The 22,151-nt window shown below is 33.7% G+C and overlaps 1 protein-coding gene and 1 long non-coding RNA gene across 2 annotated transcripts; both read left to right on the forward strand.

Moving 5' to 3' along the window:
* Positions 1–1,386: 1,386 nt before the first annotated feature.
* On the forward strand, positions 1,387–11,158 carry LOC130818977 (uncharacterized). Its single transcript, XM_057685275.1, has 8 exons — positions 1,387–1,658; positions 6,511–7,009; positions 7,677–7,842; positions 7,918–7,968; positions 8,058–8,240; positions 8,401–8,506; positions 8,623–9,266; positions 10,573–11,158. Exons 2-8 carry the CDS (start codon positions 6,546–6,548, stop codon positions 10,909–10,911), a joined length of 1,953 nt encoding a protein of 650 aa, XP_057541258.1. The 5' UTR covers positions 1,387–1,658; positions 6,511–6,545; the 3' UTR covers positions 10,912–11,158.
* A 2,280-nt stretch (positions 11,159–13,438) lies between these two features.
* Positions 13,439–15,834, forward strand: LOC130820728 (uncharacterized). The gene is made up of 2 exons (XR_009045249.1): positions 13,439–15,328; positions 15,404–15,834. It is a non-coding gene; the product is annotated as an uncharacterized LOC130820728 (long non-coding RNA).
* The last annotated feature ends 6,317 nt before the right edge of the window (positions 15,835–22,151 follow it).

Below are 22,151 nucleotides of genomic sequence, written 5' to 3' on the forward strand. Positions count from 1 at the left end.
TGAGTATGTGAATATAAGTAAGGAAAGTTAGATTGGGAGCAACCGATGGAGAAAAGATGAGATTCTCGCTTGAAGAGAAGGACGTTTTGTGAAAATCTAAAAGAGACAAATTTAAAAATTTAATCAGTTAAAAGCCACCGAGAATTAAAGTATCTTATTTGATGAACCATCAACATTTTGAAATATCAACAATTATAGCTGACAATTCTTTAAAAGAATCATTGAATCTCACTTAAGGTATTATTTTTTGGAATAAAACATCTCACTTTAAGGTATTATTTTCTGGAAAAAAAAAACAAATATCAACCAAATATAGTTAGTACAATATAGGACATTATTTTTTGGAAAAAAAAAACCCCGCTTATTGCTTTGTTTTTTGAAAAAAAATATCACTTTGGGTGTCAACAATGCTAGTTTTATATTGAGTCTTGTTTACAAGATAGCATTGGTGAAATGAAAAAAATAATGAGTCATCATGCAAATCTCAATGTGGAATAGGCTTCTAAATTTGTCACAACTCACAAGTTAAAGATAAATAAAGGTGAATTTAAAGTGGGTATAACTATAAATGAAGTGTAAAAGTAAAATATGTCTTTTTTTGAACGATAAGTCTTATATGAGTATGAATGATGAAAATAATAAAGTGAAAATTTAAAGTGAAAGAGATTAAAAAAGTGCTTGAATATAATGATATTGGTCTCCTTAATAACCAAAAAATCGACAAAAAAAAAACCAAAATAATAAACCTCCTCTTTTAATCCCCATCACACTTTGACCACTTTGATCTGATCAAAATTAACTTGAAAATCAATCCATAATGGATGATTACCTAAAGTTTAACCTTTAATTCAAACACAACTGAATGCAAAAATATAAGAAAAAAATTAGCTTAAATCAAATCATTTGACTCATTTTGTGGATTTTGTAAGCTTTTTAGTTCAACATCATCATTTACCTATAGTCAAAACTCATTATATTTTCTAGTTTTTTTTATTTTATTTTTTTAATTTTTTTTTTGAGTTAACATTCATTGTTGCAACCATAAATCAATATAATGGTTCTTTCTTATAACAAAATATTTTCTATCATAAAATATTATTTACACTTTATGTATAAAATAGTGCAATAAAATAAATTTTTTAAAAACACTTAACCTATAATGTCAAAGTAAGCATAACACCATTCAACCTAAAACTAACATACTCTTTCCTACGTGACATACGCGAAAAACATATTTAATAATATTTATAATATCTTGTAATCGAATTTGACTTTACTTGACCTTTAAATAAATTTTAAATTATTTAAAAATCAATATAAACATTAAACTTAATTTTAAATTGATCTAAATTACTTAAAATTAACTCAATTGTCGGAAGTATCTCACGTAAAATTAACTCGAAATTCCATCCGAGCATAATTTCCGAAGGTTTAAGTTGTTCTCGAATTTCAAGCAAGCAACGTATTCTCTCTCTTCCTGTGTTTCATGCTTTTCACTTTCTGCGCACTTCCCATTTTCTGATTTTTTTATTCCGCTGCATTGATCTCCATTTTCTGTTGATTACTCTATAGATTACTCATCATCACTGTTTCCAATTTCATCATAACTTCATTTTTGGCTTTACGTCTCCCATTTATTTCTTCAGATCCGCTTTAAGGTACACACAGATCTGTTGCTGTTTACTATTATAATATGATTCTTCAGATATCTTCTGATGTTTGTTGTGCATTTAAAAATACTTCTGGATTTTTATGTTTCGTATTTTTATCGATGTAATTTTAATTGTTTGTGATGCTATGCAAATCTAAATATTTGGTGAACTGTAGTGTGAAAATTGTGTGAAATTTGTGCATCATTTACTTGGTCCAGTTTTATTGGTGATTAATTTGAAGTTTAGTATGTGTAGCTCATGATTTGGATCTGAACTTTTATGCTTCATATCAGCTGATATTTATTCTAGGATTAGTTTGGGGTTTAATGATTGCTTTCAAGTGAGAATTAGCCGTTTCTGAATTATAATTTAATCAAATTTGAATACTCTCAGTAAATTCAGCTGAATATGTATGGATCATACTAGAATTTCATTAGATTTGAATGCGGGGCGTCAGGTTGATTGGACGAATGAATTTTGGTGCTTCGGGATATCAAAATTTAGCTGAAGTTGTTATGGGAACTTTAGCTGAGTTATCAATCAAAATTTAGATATCTAATTAACTTGATATCAAAATCCAATTTGAATTTAGGATCACGTACTTCTACGTTTTAAGTTGATTGTGGTAAAATTTTGTAGGGATTCTTTTTGTGGAACTAATTTGGTTATACTGCCTTTATATCTTAATACTTGCATCACTTCTTCTCGAAAGCGCTCACAATCAAGGTAGAAGAGGTGCAATTATTATGGCATAAAGGAAGTATGTGTTATAGTGGTGTAAGAAAGCTTGACATTGTGGTATGACCAAACCAAATTCTTTTTCTCGAATCCAAGATGGAGGCTTGATGCTTAATAGAAGTATACATCAATATATCTAAGGGTGTAAACAACCAATGAGTCAATGACATAAGGATAAGATTTGATGACGTTAAATATTCAATGTTACAAGGGTCAGCGAAGGAATTCTCAATCATTATCAAGATATCTATGTTATGTATATTAGAGGAGCAAGGAGATACATTAGGATTTAAAACATGAAATATGTTGCTCAAAGAGTTTAGATTAGCACCAATATATGAGACATGATATTAAGTCATGTTGGCAATGTCAAAATCTTCTTATTTTGTTTAACCTCAATAAAATCCCCGTAAAGTTATTCTTTGCAGTTGCACGCTCTTAGTTAATTTCTTTTGCATCTCCTCTACTTCTTTCATAATTTTTAATTTGATAAGATTTTGATTATCAGGGTTTACACAATGTATTGTTATGTATTTGGATATGAGATCTAAATCATCTAAAAATTTCAATCATATGTGATATCCATTGGCATGACTAGGTCGATCAACTTGTAAGGAATATTACTTAGATCCTTGTTTAAATAATCATCTATTAAGCTTTTTTGATGTACTTTTGTTGTAGATGCAGGCGTAGTCGCTTAGCTGGTTAGGTCGTTGTGTGATTGTGTAAGTTTTGTGTGTATTAAGGATGGTTAGATTCGTTCTTTGCAAAAATAAAGCCATAACAATAAACTATTTGTGATTCATTTTTTTTTTAAAATCTTCTTTTTAATGTTATGGTTTGGTTATGTATCAATATTATTTGGGTGACGAGAATGTAGTATAATAAGTTTTTGTGGTATGATTTGGTGATCCTTTTAGAAAATCCCTGAATTTAGCTAGCGGTATTCCAAATGAGAGGCAAGGTAGGTAAGCCAATGGTTCTGTTTTACACTCTTTGAAGAAAAAGCTTAAATGAAAGGTTTTGAAATAGTGAATAGTTTACTACGTAAAAGCAAGCTAAAAAGTGAGAAAAAATTAAGATCTCAGAAGCATCTACTTTCTGAGATTTGGCATGTGATGCTTTAGGTATGATATGTAAACATCTTAAACAATGGGGATTTTCAGCAATTGGCTTTCTAGCTGGTAGCATTGGCTTTTTTTATTAGTTTAGCTAATTGTATATGTACACATCTCCAACAATGGGGATTTTATTAGTTGATAGAATTAACTACCCATTTTCCCCACTTATTAGTATTAAATGATTGAATTCAATTAATTTGTTAGAATTGAACTAAACTTGTTAGTATGTACTATCCTCCCTTTCTTTAATAGTTATACCTCTTCTTTTACGTGAAAGATTTTCTGGAGAATGCAGCTATCAAAAAGAAGAGGATAAAATTAATTCGTGACAATGTTGGAATGAAAGCAATGTGAAAACTTATTTTATTTGAGCCAAATTTATCAAAATTTGAAATTAATAAAAAGGGAGAATATGTCCTACAAACACTCAGGACATGCACAAGTTATTTCAACAAAATTATTTACTTTATTATTAAACACTACTTTGCCAAAGCCTTAATTTGAACGTTATTGGTTTGCTTCATGAACAAAATAATATTAACTTAGAAAATCAGAGTCAAAGTCATAGTCATCATTTTAGTATCCCGGACAAGTTAGGGTTGGGGGAGGAGAGTAGCGAACAGATCATACCCGTGTCCCCTCTCTAAGGGAAGGGCAAGGAGAAATGCGCTTACTCAATTTATCCCCAACAAGATAGTAACTTAGGAAATCATTGCTAGCAAATAGTACAATTTATTCATCAAGTCTAATACTAATCTACAACTAACAAAATTGATTCTAATAATCATGTACATATATTCCACTCTTCCATTTATTCTTTGAATTCCATTTTCATTTTCAAATCTCAAATTTTCATGCCATTCTTCACTCATGTTCATTTTTAGCCTGCCTCTTTCTCTTTTAATCTCTTTAAAGTAACTTCTACTATTAACTATTGCTTTTTTGATCTTCTTTATAGTTTGCACGTGACCAAACTATGATACACAATTTTCTGTTATTATTTCTACAATCGTGACCAAAATGCTTTCATATTTATTCATGTTGAATTCTATCCTTTAGCGTATGTACATCAATCTTTACATGTGTATCTCAGCTACCCCCATTTTTTCACAACGATTTCTTCTAGAAGTCTAACATCCTGACCTCATATAGTAATGTTGGTTTGATGGTAGTCTTATAGAAATTTTCGAACTTTAGCGGCACACCTTGGTCGCATAATATTTAAGTCACGACTCTTCATTTGAGCTACCAAATCCTATGCTTGACATCTTAATTAATATATGGTGTGAAAAATTCAACCAACGTACAAAAGCGTATTTGGATTGAGTTCTTTCATATCCTAATTTCAACAGCTACGTTATATGATTCTATGTGCCAAAATAACATTTTATTCTTCGAATTAGTTAAAGCTTTTTGATTTCAATATCTGCTTCCGCATCTCTATTTTAGCATTGATTCCATATCTAATTTTGTTCAAAAGTAAAAGAACATGACTACGACAAGACTTAAAACATTTGGCTATTTGCGAATATTTTCTTTTTTTTTGGGGGGGATAAATTTATAACTATAGTTCGTCGACATAATGAGCTAATTTTTTTTCTTTAGATATCCTTACTCCCGTGTCTACGCCTACAATAAAATGTATTTGCTTTTGTTTCCTTCAGCTTATATTGAAAGGTGAATTTGTTAATTTTTGAACCAATAGATTCTGCCTTTGATTTTTAATTGTTGCTACAATTATATTTATTTGTCAAGCAATATTATCATAAATCTTATTCTTTATGTATAAAAAATCCCTGTCAAATGCGATATTATTTGATTTGTCTAAATGTGGATTTTCATGATATCAACTTTTTATTTTTAATTATGCACAACTAGTTTAAATTAGTGTACTGGATAGCGTGAAAACAAGGAGTTTAGCAACAATGAAGTGGAAGTATTAATACTAATGTTTAAGGGAAAGCGCTAGTTGTATTATATATTTTTTTTTGATCTTTTTTCATACTGTGCCAATGCCAAAGTATTGGGATATATTTTATATTTTTCTGGTTAGATATTACCAATTCTTGCCTTTATGTCTCTATCGTTATGTTATTAGTTTTATACTCCTGTGGCCCCTAATATTGCACCATGGAGCCTTCAACACAAAGTTCAAAGAATTTGGTTGGGTGTTTTCTTTGTCTTTTTGTGAGTTAATAGGTGAATTAAGAAAGGGAAAATAGAGAGTAAAGATGTGTTAAGGTGCTGGGGTCTTGTCCCAAAATAGAAATGGGGTAAAATCATTGAGACAGACTAAAATGGAATGTGGGGAAACTTGAGAGGGTTGGAGGGAGTAAAGCATAAGGTTAATAATCTTGCAATGATGTTTTTGACATTGTTTCTGTTCTTCTAAACTCAAACAAATAGTATTCAGTAAAAATTTATGTCAGCAAAAATCAGCTATGATACGTGAACATAAGCTTTAAACTATAAAAGTCATTTTTAATCATAAAAATATTACTTTGTCACTTGCAAAGACTTTTAAGGAAACAGATGGAAGCTCGGGCAGATAAGACAAAAAGTTTTGATCATGTGGATGATATTCAAAGATAGAAAAAATGTGTTAATGATAATTAAAGAAAATGGTGAGGACCATTACCAAATATTGAAATGTAGTAAATTGATTGGAATAATTGAAAATTTAGCAACTTGATTAACATAGGGAGTAAGTGATTTTACTGTAGAAAAAATAAAACACAACAGAGTTACTAGTTATGTATTATACTTCATATGATATATTTGATATATTTTGACGTATGTCTTGATTCGAGATTGTTATATTGTTACCTGTTAAGGTGCAAATGAAGATCGAAGAACTTTATTGCTTTAGCAACTTATGCCTTGCAACGGTTTTTTTTTTTTTTTTTTTTTTTTTTTTTTTTTTTTTTTTTTTCAAATATAGAAGTTTGAAACATTATTTCATAGTTAGTCTGACTTTTGACCCCTATGGCTGCTTGCAGTGTGCTTGCTTTATTTCCTGTACCAAGAATCAATTATGTGGAAGTTTAAGCCCTTCACGCAAAAGGAACAAACAGGACTTGAGGGCCGTTATATTGATATTGGTAACATCAAAGTTCATGTCAAGAATGTCATCGCCGAAGGAGGATTCTCCTGTGTTTACTTGGCTAAAGATGCCTTGAATGCATCAAAACAGTATGCTTTAAAACATATGATTTGCAATGACCAGGAGTCATTGGATCTGGTAACGAAGGAGATCCAAGTGTTTAAATCTCTCAAAGGACATCCTAATATAGTTGCACTTGAGTCTCATACTATTTTGGACATGGGTAGGACAAAGGAAGCCCTTCTAGTGATGGAATATTGTGAGAAATCTCTGGTAAACGTTTTGGAGAGTAGAGGAGCTGATTTCTTTGATGAGAAACAAGTCCTAACAATTTTTATAGATGTTTGTAATGCAGTCTTTGCAATGCATTGCCATTCTCCACCGATTGCACACCGGTAAGGAGCATCCTTTGGACACTTAGACTGTATATTATTGGTTTTGTTATTCATTGGAATCCATCTGTAGAAGACAGTTTTGTATTGCGGTCCTGATTCCATTATTCTTGTAGAATAGGCAATGAGAAGTGAAAAATGGTTCTGTTCTTGAAGGGGGGTGTTCGCTGAAAGAAGCTTAAATATTCTATTTGTATTTCTATTTGGGGATGAAAACTAGATAGGCTGGTACCAGAAAAATGAGTTATTTTGCACTTATTAGGCCCAACTAATTCTTTTTGACGAGCTATTCAAGGAGTAGATCTCCCCTCTCGCTACGGATTGACCTTCAAACAACCCTTTAAACGAATGAATAGGAAAATACAAACATTCTGCATCTAGGCATAATGTTATTTTTTCTTTGTTGTCCTTTTAATATCATGACTATTGAAATCTTACAAGTCTCTTCATAATACTTTTGTTTATTGGAGACGTGGTGCTAAAAAGGAAGAAATTCAGTGGCTGGATTCATAAGTTATTAACTCCTTCGCCCCTTTGAGTTGCCCCTAATATCTGAAAAAGCTCACACTTAGAAACTAAATGATGCAATTTCAAAGAGATGGAGAGAGTATCTTACGTTCACTTTTCTGCTATTATAAAGTTGCTCACTCTTCCGTCATTATGTGTTCAGTGACTTGAAAGCAGAGAATCTTTTGCTGGGCTCAAATGGATCATGGAAATTGTGCGACTTTGGTAGTACTTCTACCAATCACAAACGTTTTGAAAAGCCTGAAGAAATGGGCATTGAAGAAGACATCATCAGGAAGCATACTACACCTGCTTATAGAGCACCTGAGGTTGAATAAACTTGCATGTCTCATACTTTGCATTATAGTGAAACATTAAATAACTTTTGTATCTTTTTGGAATAGATGTGGGATCTGTTCCGAAGAGATCTTATAAGTGAGAAAGTGGACATTTGGGTAAGATGATATTTCGCTTCTTTGTTCATATTGTATAAGCATCAAGCTGCATTTGTATGAAGTCACCTGAGTTTCAAATCTTCTGTTAGGCTCTTGGTTGTTTACTCTACCGTATTTGCTATCTTAAATCTGCATTTGATGGCGAGTCCAAGCTACAGATTCTGAATGGAAATTATCGCATCCCAGATGTACCAAAGTACAGTGCGCCAATTATTTATTTAATTCGAGACATGCTCAACTCTTCCCCAGAGTGTAGACCAGACATTACACAGGCAAGAACTTTGCTTCATTGGCCATTCATCCTTAAGAACTTAGGTTAGTTTAGATCATTGATATCATTAGAAATATAGGTACTGTAATTTTTAGTTGCGGGAGTTGTTGGTATTGGTGTGCGAAGTTTGGTTTTCCTGATCGCGCTGTCCATAATTACAGGTCTGGTTTCGGGTCAATGAGCAACTGCCAGTTGGATCACAAAAGTCACTACCTGATCGGCCACCCAATATGTGTGAGACGGCTTCAAATTTGACTGAAGGTTCAAGTATGTATGACGCATGCAACAAATAGTATCAACCAAATGCTTATGTAAATTGTAATGAGATTAGTGGTGTAATAGCAGTTCATTACTAAAAAATTTAATTGTATTTGTTCTACTAGGAATCTCCAAGACATCTCGGGCTTCAAATCCTGTGCCTCGTAGAAGCCCGCCACCTGTGCCATCAAGTGAACCATCTAATTGGACAAATTCAAATCCTTCAAGGAGCGGGCTTACAGGGGCAGCATCAGTTGGTTCTTTTTGGTCAACCGAGCATGCTAAGGACTCTCTTGTCCGGGAGGACAGAGGTGCACCAATATTTGATGATAAATCTCCAACCCTGAAAAAGGATAGGAGCCCATTGGAAAAACGTTATTCGCCAGGAACTGGTCTTTCTGTGAGGGAAAGCAGTCAGGTTAATCCAATGAAATCTGGTAGTACAACTTTTGTAAATGAAGCCTTCAACACTTTTGTTGCTGATTTCGATACTGCTAAATTGAGCCCAACAGCTACCAGCAGTGGCATGAAATCTGAGAAGGATAATTCCTTGGAGGCTGAGATAGAGAGATTGCGGGAGCAATTGAAGCAAGCCATTGCAGAAAAAGCAGAGGTCACTTCAAAATATGAAAAGCTTACTGCAATATGTCGATCACAACGCCAAGAATTACAGGAGCTGAAGCAGGCTTTGGCTGCTAAAACTCCATCACCAAAAAAAGACGTCGTAAGGAACCAATCATCTTCTAGTAATCAAACCGCCACTTATCAGGTACCTTCACTACCCAAGAGAATTCATTTCTAGAAATTTCTTCTTGAGACATGCTTGGAATGGGGTTTAATACTTGAGGAAATAAAGAACTAAAAATCAATTTATTAAGGGGTGGAACAAGGGATTAAGGGTGTTGTGGGGGGGGGGGGGGGGGGAATATACCATAGTGGGGTGGTTGTCTGGTGGGTAGTCTCAATAATGGGGAAATGAAATATTCCTCTCTCACATAAGACTATTTCTTCACTTTCTAGCCCCCTTGTTTACACCTCTAAATACCTCAATCATCTTAGGTTATGCTTGTATTGGGAGAAAAGACTATTACATTATGTTTGAATATAATTTTGAGAGGAAAAAAAGAAAGGGGAGGGGAGGGTTAAGCGAAAGGAAGGGAAGAGAAATGGAAGGAAAGTAATTCTTGTTTGTATAGAAGGGAATGAAAGGGAAAGGAAGGGGAGGGGGAAAGGAAAAGGAGTGAAAGAGAAATTGAAAGAAAGTAACTCTTGTTTATTTAGAAGGGAAGGGAAGGGAAGGGAAGGCAAAGGAAAGGGAGGGAGGGAGGGAGGGAGATGGGAGTTTTGCCTTCAAATCGTTTTATCTTTGAGGAATTGAATCCTTTACAAAAATTATTCATTTAATCCCTTCAAGTTCCTCCCTCTAAAGTCCTCTCCCATTTTGTTATTCAAATAAGGGGTCCTTCATTCCTCTAAATCCCTTTCCTTACTTGCCCTCAATTTCCTTCCATCCAAACACACCCTTAAAGGGTAAATTTAAGAAACTATATTTGTTGTCAAGAGTAAGAAATCGTTGTGAATTGATAGAGAAAGAGGAATGGAATTAGTCTTCTCATTTTGGAGGTAAATATTCCCTCCTTCCCTAAAATAAGATGATAATCTCCCATTTTCGTCATCCTCTTCATACAATTGTATCTTCTGTTCTTCATCTCGCTTCTCAAACTACTTACCTTTATTTTCATAGTTTGACTTTTATTTCCCCTAATTTTCGCTTACTTATATGCCTCCGTTCCAAAGCATGCCCTTTATAGGAACTGTTTAGTGAAGAGTCTTATGGTTTCTCCATGGAAAACTATTTGTAAGCAATCCAAATCTTAATGATCATGTTTCTTTCTCAAGTGCAAACATTTTAATGTGGCTCTCAAATGCAGACATATACTTGTGAAACAATAACCAACACAACTTATCTATGTGGTGATGTAAAGTGTAACTAATTGTAAAATTATTCGACTCCTTTTGTGTATGTAATTATGATGAGAATCAATTGACTGATTTTAAATTGTAAATTATGTTAGAGAGCAAAAACCGAAAGTACTGTGTGGGACAAGTATTCCACAAATTCAGAATCGAAGCCACGGCAAGCCTTTGCCAATGATGCTAATACACCGACATCTATAGTTGATCCTCCCAAGTCTGTAAGGACTAGGAATGGTCACTCCAGCAAGCAAGATGTTTCAGCTGGATCGACCAATGACGCATGGGGTTTTGGTGATGACAAATTCACAGCAGCACCTGCTACTAGCTCTCGGATATCTAGACCTAGTGAAGGCAGTACTTCCCAGCGATTTGGGGATTCAAATAAGTTCACGAGCAAGACTACGACTTCTCAACCAGCTGGGTGGGCTGGTTTCTGACTCGTTTTGAAAGGACACAGATTTATTTTCCTGTAATAATTTTGTTAATAGAATTCTTCTTGATAAAACATGTTGATTCATTATTGTATGTAGAGAATGTCTACCTGTCGATGACTCGTTGGCTAGCGACACAACACATGATCATAGTCTTGTAATCAATGGGGCCTTGATCTGTTGTAGTTTTATCAGATTGTGACTTGATCTCAGTTAAAGTATGAGGATATTATTATATAACGTACTTGTGCAATTAGTGTTGCATTGCATGTGTTGTATTTTTCGTTTCTTTCCTATCGAACGAATGTTATAGGTACACATTAAAGCTTGGCAATCTAGGTTAACATGATCTTTTTCATGACACACTAGATTTGTTAATGATTACTAAAGCTGATTTGTTATCGCAAAAGATGTTGAATATTTAGTGTATATTGATCTTAAAAATATCAAGTACAACAAATAATAATGGGACAAAATGTGTTAAAAACACAAGGTTCAAAGGGGGTCAAAGGGAAGGACAAAAGGAAAATTGGAAAACCGAGTTAGTAGGAAAAGCCGACTCGACTTTGGTTGCTTGTCCAGCTTCTCTTTTGACTTTTCGTCTTCTTTGATAAATGGGCATTGGATTCTATTCTTATTCAACCTTGATTTTAATGTTACAGGTGTGTTAATAAGTTGGAATAATGCTTATGTTTGTTAATCAATGGTGATTAAGTGTGCCTTGACCCTTTGGTATACTAAGACTAGTATAAATAGAGGTCTCTCTTGTGTTTGTTCAAAAGAGCTATAAACTTTTGTCAAGACTTCCAAAGTTTATAGTTCATCTAAACACATAGTTATTAAGTGATATTCTTAAGTACTAAGGGTATATTGAGTTATTTGTATCTCAATGTGAATTTTTAAGTCATAATCCAAGTACTTTTGTGGGAGAAATATCACAAAAGGAAAGTGAACACACGCCTGCAACTAGTATCTAGTATTAAGTTTCCGAGTAACGGTATTTGTTACAAAAGCATCTTCAAGCTCTCTTAGTGTAATTTGTAAGTTTATTTTGTTATCCATCAACTAAGAGAAATTACAAATTTCTTCAAATTATAATTTGTATTTCACATTATTATATGTAATAAAAAAGAGGACTAAGTACACAACAATGCTTCAACTGGCCACGGGAGTAGTTAGCTGCAATAAAGATCAAGTACTCCACCACTTGTTTGGATAAAAGAAAATTAATGTTCCCCTCAATTCAATATAATGCTTTTATTTGCTTTTTACTATTCATTGATCATTTGAAATTTGTATTTTATTTTTAATTTATAAGTAAAAATGTTGTTAAGTGAAATTTTGTTTGATTTACATAATGTTTTTTGATCAATTAAGATTTCACTTGATTGCTTATCTTATATATTAAAAATAAATATAGTTCAAGAATAATAAAAAGAAAAGTAACAAAAAGCAAATGAAACGATAGATAGTGATCGGTAAATAGTAAAAAAACCAATGAGACAACACAAATTGTCGTGAGAGACCCTCAATTTGGTTGGCTCATTAGATTTTTTAAAAATACAAAAACAAAAAATGTAATCTACCTGCACAGTTACTCGGTAGGGTTTAGGATACCTCAAGTAGGCATTTAGGATACGTCACGTAGAGGTTTACAATGTGTCAAGTAGGTTTTTTAATTTGCTGAAGTTTTCAAGTAGGTGTTATGTGCTGTAGGTGTTTAGGTTATTTGCTGTAAGGGTTTAGGTTATGTGTTGTAGGTGTTTAGGTTATGTGTTGTAGGTGTTTAGGTTATTTGCTGTAAGTGCTTTTGTTATGTACTGTAAGTATTTTTGTTATGTGTTGTAGATGTTTAGGTTATTTGTTGTATGTACTTATGTTATATGTTATAAGAGTTTTATATTATGCGCTGTAGTTGTTTAGATTATTTGTTGTAGAATTTTATGTTATGTGCTGTAGGTCTTTATATGTCTATTTCAGTATGCAAAAATACTTACTAATGACTATTTCAAAATGCCTACATCAATGGTTCAAAATGCATACTTCAGTATGCAAAAATACATACTAAAACTAGTTTAAATGCTTTAATACTAATACTAGTTCAAAATACCTATTAAAATTTATAGTTGATGTTTTTGTAAAATACGTACGCGCAGTAAGTATTCTTGTAAATTGGGCTGGGTTTGATATCTTTTAAGAGACGGTCTAACACAATTGCATCAAATCAAGGAGAGTATCAGTTTTATAATTATTTAGTTATGTTAAGGGTAGGTTACAAATTGCGAATTTTTGAAATACTTAAGCAAAAAAATTAATTAATTAAATAAACTAAGTTCTAAACTTATTCCAAAAGTAAGCGTGAAATTTTCAAACCTGAGGTTTGGATCTGTTCGCAGTTACTAACTGCGAACATGTCAAAATAGGTCAAATAGATATTTGCAGTTAGTTTACTTCTGTAATAAGTTTAAAACTTAGTTTATTTAATTAATTTTTTTTGTTTGCTTCTAAGTATTTCAAGTTTTCACGAATTGCATTAGATAGTGACTTTTACATGTGGATTCAAGAAATTGAGGGAAGATTTCAGAGGCTTGTGGGTATGTTTTGTTTGATTTGGGTTAATTTGTTATGTTAATTTAATTTGCGTGATGATATTGTGGTTCATCATTTACTTTCGTTGATGTACCTTATTTTTTTTCTCTTGAAAAACAAAATCTTGATGAGGTTGTTCTTTATTTTCTAATTGCTAAATTTACTGACGAAGAAAGCAAACATCGGGAAATTCGCCGTAAATGTTAATAGATTACAATTGTGTTAATATATTACCTTATAGCTTTTATGATGTTGAAAACTCACAATTTACTGGGTTTTGAGTTGTACGCATTATTGATGGTTGAAAGTAGAGCAAGTTGGCTTAAATTTTATGAATTAGTAAAGATAAAGATAAAATTTCTTTGAGTTTACATTATTTGATTTAATTTTTTATTTTTAATTCCTAACTTTAAACATTGATTAATGACTGATTTTGGAGGAATTCGCCGCAAATGTTTAGTTGGGTGCTTGGTATTGATTTATGGGAATTTACCTTGTTTTGGATTTGAATTTGGTTGAAACAGATGACAGTTAGCATTTGCAATTACAATGTGGTAGTAATCCATTATTATTGATCTCATCCAACGTATTTCATACTTCGTATTTAGTCCAATGTGTACACTTGGTGGGTCTAAGCAATGGAATAAGACACACTGGTTATCCTCAAGAACAATTAGTGTAGGTAAAGTTGGCTTAAACTTTATGAATGAGTAAAGATAAAAATAAACCAAGTAACTAGGTTTCCATAAAGGTTTGTTTTGATTTTGTAGTTGCTGCTTTGGTTATGTTGATTTATTGTTGTTGTATCATTTATACTAGGGCTTAAATTTGAATTCAGATACTAGCATTTGAAAGTTGTTATTGCTTTTCTTCTTAGGTTTCTTTAACAGGTGCTGCATGCTACAAATTTACTACTACTACTACTACACTTCAGAAGTTTGGAATTGACCAAACTACTTTTATTCATTTTGAGGTTTGTAATAGATACATATTCAACTCTTAATTGGTAACTTGTGAATAATTGAAGCATCATAGGAATTTAAATAGTTTATTGAATGGTTTGATTGTAGTCGTACTATGGGAAAAATTAAAAGGGGTCATATTACTCTTGACAACTTCTGGTTCTGTTCATGTTATGCCTTTTAATAGCTTTTATTATGTTTTAAAGTTTACTGTGCAACTTTAGCTCAAGTATTAGTTCCTTGTTTGGTTGAAGTGTTTCATGAGTTTGACTTTTCTAGCTTATGTGAGAAGGATTAGTCTCTTGTTACATATTGTGGTCGTTATCATTAGATTAACTGTAACTATTAGTCTATTTTTCCATTTCTTTCTTAGCTTGCAATGATTTTACTTAGAACCTTGCATTCTTTTCCATTTAGAGTTCTTGTTATGTTCTTACTTCTTCAATTACACTTCCTTTGCCATCTCTTCAAAGTCATTTTTCAAAATTATTGGTGGGCGGGCTGCATAGTGAGGATGTCTGAGTTTCATCTGTGAGTTATTTGTGTATAATTAAAACTTTTAACACATGTAATTTTGCTTATTTGTGGACTGATGTGTTGTTTGTATTTTTTTTATTTACTATATAGCTCAATTAAGAGAATATGACAATATTATTAGATATTTTGATGTGATTTCTTATATTTATTGTAGTTGTGGGTGTTGTCTCTTTCGTCTAATGATTTACTCTAAAATATAGTTTTTTTTAGTTTAGTGCACCGTAATATGAAGTTTGTGTCTTGAGGTACCATTTGAGCATCATCGTGTTTGTCGGCTTTTGCTAAGTAATCTATTTGTGGTCATGGCATGCGGAGAGGGAGGAGCTGAGGAGGAGGTTTGTATTGGCTATACAAGTAGCTTCATCACATATTCAATTACTTTGTTCTCACTAATAGTTTGTAACTGTCAGGCTACTACTGTAAATTTTGGATAGAGCCATCTCATTTTGATCCAAGTATACCACCCTTACATACTGATGTCAATGAGATACTGGATCATGAGCATAACACCTTGGACCCTTTGACACCCAGAGCTGAAGCAACTGCATTGTCAACAAGGATACATGGCCCAAACTACTCAGGAGCCAGAACACTACTCACCATAGTATATCAAGGACAAGAAGAGGCAAAGAATGACCAATAGCCTATTACAAATGACTGGTGTAACAAGTAGTCAGTTATCAATGAGTATTAGCTATTCAGTAATAGTTTAGCTCCTAGTTTTCTAAGTTTGTTAGGACCGTTTTAAAGAGTTTTTGAGGCGTGCCATTAACTATAAAAAGGCCCCTCCCTCTCACTTTGTAAACTTGGTTTTTGTTAATAAAATTTCAGAGGTATTTTTGAAGTTTGAAAACTTTAAAGGATTTGAAGAATCAAATCCATCCTGTGTTCTGTTCTTGGTGAGTGAAACTAAGTACAAACCACAGTCCAATCCACTACATCAAGGGGGTAAAACCTTGAGAAGAGAGTGAGGAAGAGGCGCCATAACAAGTGAAGTTGTGTGTGTTTCTGTCCAAATACAGAAGATTCACCTTCTGTTTGTGCACTTTGAAGGAAGGGCAAATTATATTTTGTCAATCTTGACAGATTTGTGTTCAAGATTCTATCAAGAAAGAGTCTATACTGTGTATTTGGATCATCTTGGTATCAGAGCTGAACTAGTAAGGTTTAACACATCTTGGAAGAATTTGCAGGAAGATAGGTAAGTGTTGTAAACTTCCTAACACACAAACAATCATTGATCAGGTAAGTTTCTTTATAGACTGTGCACAAAAACATCCACAGGTATAATTTTTCTCTGATTTCTTTTTGTTACATACTATTTACATTGTTTTTAGTATATTGTTCTGTTATATCGTGATTTTTGTACATCCTGTTCATAATTCTGTAGTTGATCAATTTTCTGAAAATTTCCTTATATCATCATCACTTCTGAAATTTTCTTTTCCTGTTGCATTGATTTGTGTATTTTGATAAATCTGAAAGGAAATATGAATACTGAAGAAAAAATTGATGCCTTAGCTACAATGGTTCGACAACTAACACAAACTGTGGCTGAATTAAAGGTTCAGAATAGGGAGAATACTCAAACATCAGAAAAGACCCTAGATGATAAAACCCAAAGAGTTGATATTCCTGAATTTGATGGCAGATCTATTAACCCTGATGTTTATCTTGATTGGGAGGCTAGTATTGAGAGATATTTTGAATATAAGGAGACCCAAGAAGAAAACAACACAAATTGGCCAAACTGAAACTAACAAAATTAGCTGCACTATGGCTTGAGGGAGTGCAGAAACAAAAAAAAAAGAGAGGAAAGGAATAGGATTAATACTTGGGTTAAACTCAAGAAACATCTAAGGCGTAAATACGTTCCACCTACCTATAGACAGCAACTATTTGTGCAATGGAGCATATTAAGGCAGGGTTCCAGAACTGTGACTGAGTATATTCAAGAATGGTAAAGATTATCAGTATTATGTGATGTGAACGAAGCGGAGGAAATGAGGATAGGAAAGTTTATAGGAGGGTTAAGGGAAGAATTAAGAGAAAAGATGGAAATCTTGCAGAATCTGACATTTGAAGTTGCTTGCAGTAGTGCTCTAATTTTTGAGAAATATGCTAGGAAGAAAAGTCCAACAATCTTTAAACCTACACAGGTGAAATCTAACACCATCACATCTGTAGTTATTAAGAACAATAACAGAACCCAACTGTGAGAGAGAAAAACTTGGCACCAGTTAAGGATGTGATATGCTTTAAATGCCATGGTCATGGACATTATAAGAATGAATGTCCAAACAGCAGAGCTTTTACTATTACGGAATGGGCTACTATCCAAGAGAGAACAGGGGCTAAGGCCATGTTAGTGTATAAGGATGGGCAGGAAGAAGTGGTACTACCACCTACAACCAAAGATGACCCTGATGGATCCTATATCTTCACAAACTTAGGGACCTTAGAGAGAACTAATCCAGAAGAGGAAGTAGAAGATGACAGAGAACAAATTTATCCAGAAGAAGAATATGTCAATATGCTCATTAGAAGGAATTTTCATATATCCCCTAAAGACAAAGCTTCTAATCAAAGAGAAAACATATTTCAGACCAAGTGTAAAATCAAAGATAAAGTATGTGATCTTATAATTGATGGGGGGAGTGAAACAAACTGTGTGAGTAAAGAATTGGTAGATACACTTAATTTAAAGACACAGGTACATCCACACCCTTATAAGCTTAGGTGGTTGGATAATAAGGCTGAGGGATTTGTGAAGAAGCAATGCCTCTTGAACCTATCTATAGGAATCTACACTGACCAAGTTCTTTGCGATGTATTAGACATGACAGCATGCCATGTTCTTTTAGGAAGGCCTTGGCAGCATGATAGAAAGACCATACACAATGGCTATACTAATGTCTATACTATTAACCATGAAGGGAAGTTGAAAGATTTGTTGCCTCTACCACCACACAGGGCAATACCACCCCCAAAAACAGAAGAAACCAGTTCAGTTAATTGCTAGAAAAGAGTCTGGAATAGAGATGGAAGAAGCATATATAGTTTATTTTCTGTTTGCTAAAGAGGTACACAAAATTCAAACTGACTCCCCACCTGAACTCACTGAACTTCTCCAAGAATTCCAGGATGTTTTTCCCCTAGACCTACCTGAAGGATTGCCCCCAGTAAGAGGTATTGAACACCAAATAGACTTCATTCCAGGAGCACAAATCCCTAACAAACCTACATATAGAACTAATCCCCAAGAAGCTTTAGAGCTTCAAAGACAAGTCAATGAACTGTTAGCCCAGGGGTATGTTAGAGAGAGTTTAAGTCCATCTGCTGTTCCAACTCTTTTAGTTCCAAAAAAAAGATGGGACTTGGAGGATGTGTATAGACAGTAGGAGTGTGAATAACATTACTATTAAATATAGATTTCCTATACCAAGAATTGATGATATGCTTGATGAATTATCTGGATCTAAGTGGTTTAGCAAGATTGATTTAAGGAGTGGATATCATCAAATAAGGATGAGAAAAGGGGATGAATGGAAAACAGCTTTTAAGACCAAGTATGGAGTATATAAGTGGCTTGTCATGCCATTTGGACTCGCTGGTGCTCTAAGTACCTTTATGAGACTTATGAATGAAGTTTTGAGATCATTCTTAGGGAAGTGTGTGGTTGTGTATTTAGATGATATTCTTATTTACAGTAAGGACCTTAAGACTCATGTAGCTCAACTCAGACAAGTATTTGAAGTCCTAAGGAAACCAAAGTTGTATGGCAACTTAGAAAATGTTATTTCTTAAAATAGGAAGTGAGTTTCTTAGGATTTATAATCAATACTGAGGGAGTTAAAGCAGACCCTAACAAAGTCAACAGCTATTAAGGATTGGCCTATACCAACTACAACAACACAAATTAGATCTTTTCATAGTTTGGCTCCTTTGACTGAATGCACAAAACAAGGGAGTTTTGTTTGGACTGACAGTGCATAGTAGGCTTTTGAACAAATCAAGGATGCTATGTGTAAAGCTCCTGTCCTTAAACTTCCAGATTTTACACAAACATTTGAGGTAGAATGTGATGCCAGTGGAAAAGGGATTGTGCCAGTATTAACTCCATCTAAGAGACCTTTTGCATATTTTTTAGTGAAAAACTCAGTCATAGCAGATTGAACTACTCTACCTGTGATAGAGAGTTTTATGCTATAGTAAGAGCTTTGGAACATTGGTCTCGTTATTTGAAAATTTAACCCTTTGTGTTACATTCAGGTCATGAATCACTTAAATACATAAATGGACAACAAAAGCAGCACAGTAGGCATCCCAAATGGGTTGAGCTTTTACAAACTTTTGATTTTGTAGCTAAATACAAATCAGGAAAAATTAATGTGATAGCTGACGCCCTAAGTAGAAAATATCACCTACTCACACTACTTGAATCTAAGATCATAGGGTTTGAGATGCTTAAGCCATTATATGCTGAGGATACTGATCTAAAGGACATATATGCAGCCTGTCTGAAGAATAATACAGGCCATTTTCATATTGACCAAGGGTTTCTTTTTAAGGAAATAGACTATGTATACCTAAAACACCTTTAAGGCAACTCTTAGTCAAGGAGGTTCATGAAGGTACCTTGGGAGTACATTTTGGCATACAGAAGACTTTAGATATGCTAGCTCAAAACTTCTACTGGCCAAAGAGGCTTGGAACAGTAGGAAAATACATTCTAAGGTGTGAGAGTTGCATTAAGGCTAAATTAACATTTCATAGGGGTGAGTATAAACCTTTACCCACAGCACACAGACCTTAGGAGCATGTTACTATGGATTTCATTGTAGTCTTACCTAGACCCAAAGAGGGAAAGATGCAATCATGGTAGTTGTTGATAGATTTTCGAAAATGGCTCATTTTATTGTATGTCATAAGGTGGATGATGAACATCAAGTAGCTAGATTGTACTTTGTAGAAGTTGTAAGGTTGTATGGGGTCCCTAGAACAATAGTATCTGATAGGGATAGCAAATTTCTAAGTTCCTTTTGGAACACCCTATGGAGACTGTTTGATACTAAACTAATGTTCAGTACTTCACACCATCCTAAAATAGATGGACAAATTGAAGTCACCAACAGGACTTTAGGCACTATTCTTAGAACTCTTGTTAACAAAAGTACTGAGGATTGGGACCTAAAATTGTGTCACGCAGAGTTTGCCTACAACAAAAGTCCTAGCTACACCACAAAATATTCACCTTTTGAATGTGTGTATGGCATAAACCCTTACTTATCAATCACACTGATTGACTTACCTTGTTCTGATAGGATACATACTGATGCTCAAATGCAAGCTGCTAAATTGATGGAATTACACAAAGAGATCCACAACAACATCAAGATAGCAAATGAAAAATATAGACTCAAGGAAAATAAAAGAATCGAGGGACAAAGGACTTTTTCAGAAGGTGACCTGGTTTGGATACACCTCAGAAAAAGCAGATTTCCACATCAAAGAAAGCACAACTTACTACCAAGAGCTGCTGGTCCTTACAAGATCATTAGTAAAATTAATGACAATGCTTATAAAGTAGATCTTCCAGCTAAATATGGCATTTCCAATACATCAACATTGGGGATCTCAAACCTTTTCACTCCAGCTTAGAATTGGGGACAATTCTGCTTAAAGAAGGAGGGGATGATCCAAGTATACCGCCCTTACATACTGATGTTAATGAGATACTGGATCATGAGCACAACACCTTGGACCCTTTGACACCCAGAGCTGAAGCAATTGCATTGTCAACAAGGATCCATGGCCCAAACTACTCAGGAGCCAGAACACTACTCACCATAGTATATCAAGGACAAGAAGAGGCAAAGCATGACCAATAGCTTATTACAAATGACTGGTGTAACAAGTAGTCAGTTATCAGTTAGTATTAGCTATTTAGTAATAGTTTAGCTCCTAGTTTTCTAAGTTTGTTTGGACGGTTTTAAAGAGGTTTTGAGGCGGGCCATTAACTATAAAAAGGCCCCTCCCTCTCACTTTGTAAACTTGGTTTTTGTTAATAAAATTTCAGGTATTTTTCAAGTTTGCAAACTCTAAAGGATTTGAAGAATCAAATCCATCCTGTGTTCTGTTCTTGGTGAGTGAAACTAAGTACAAACCACAGTCCAATCCACTACATCAAGGGGGTAAAACCTTGAGAAGAAAGCATGAGGAAGAGGCGCCATAACAAGTGAAGTTGTGTATGTTTTTGTCCAAATACAGAAGATTCACCTTCTGTTTGTGCACTTTGAAGGAAGGGTAAATTATATTCTGTCAATCTTGACAGATTTGTGTTCAAGATTCTATCAAGAAAGAGTCTCCACCGTGTATTTGGATCACATTTTGAGGTCCAATATTTTCAGCATTTCTTTTGATTTTGATCAGTCTTGATTTTGTTAGTGTTATATTCTTGACAATCGTATGTGGTTACATTTTGTACCCTTGTTAATCCCTACTTTTCTAAAAAAATCAAAGGCTTTTAAATTAGTAGCAGCAGACTTTAATGATACGAAATCATTGTGACTACATTTACATACTTGTAGATTCGAAACCTTAATCCAATTCCATGGTTTTGCAACGCGATAAATTTGTCAATTTGGGGAGCGGTGTTCCTCCATTATGTACTAAGTAGATGCAAAGTATTTCCATGTGCCACATTGCTCATTGAGAATGGAATAGGCAATGGTTCTGTGGAGTCTAATAACAAATGTTCTGCAACAACTTTCTTTTCTTTTATCTCAACTTTCATGGTTGCGGCTTGTTGGATTGTTAAGGTTGAGAGTTGGGCTGGACAACAGTTTAGTATTATAGTAAAAGCAAAAATTGGGGATGATTTTCCTGAAAATTTTGACTTCTATTGATATTCTTCTACAACAATTCAGTTACTACAGTTAAACAATTACACTTCGCATATAGCTTGTTAACTTAATTGAGATTTTTAACTATTATTTTTAACCATCGTATAAAATTATAAGAAAATAATTTTATTTATAAAATAAAATTATTTTTACGCTGTGACAACTAGTGTAGTAAAAATCAAATATTTATCACACAAAAGGAAATGCTAGAAAGACTACAACTACATTCCAAACAAAGTAGTGCAACGACGAG

This window comes from Amaranthus tricolor, chromosome 1, assembly GCF_026212465.1.
Source record: "Amaranthus tricolor cultivar Red isolate AtriRed21 chromosome 1, ASM2621246v1, whole genome shotgun sequence".
Lineage (NCBI taxonomy): Eukaryota > Viridiplantae > Streptophyta > Magnoliopsida > Caryophyllales > Amaranthaceae > Amaranthus > Amaranthus tricolor.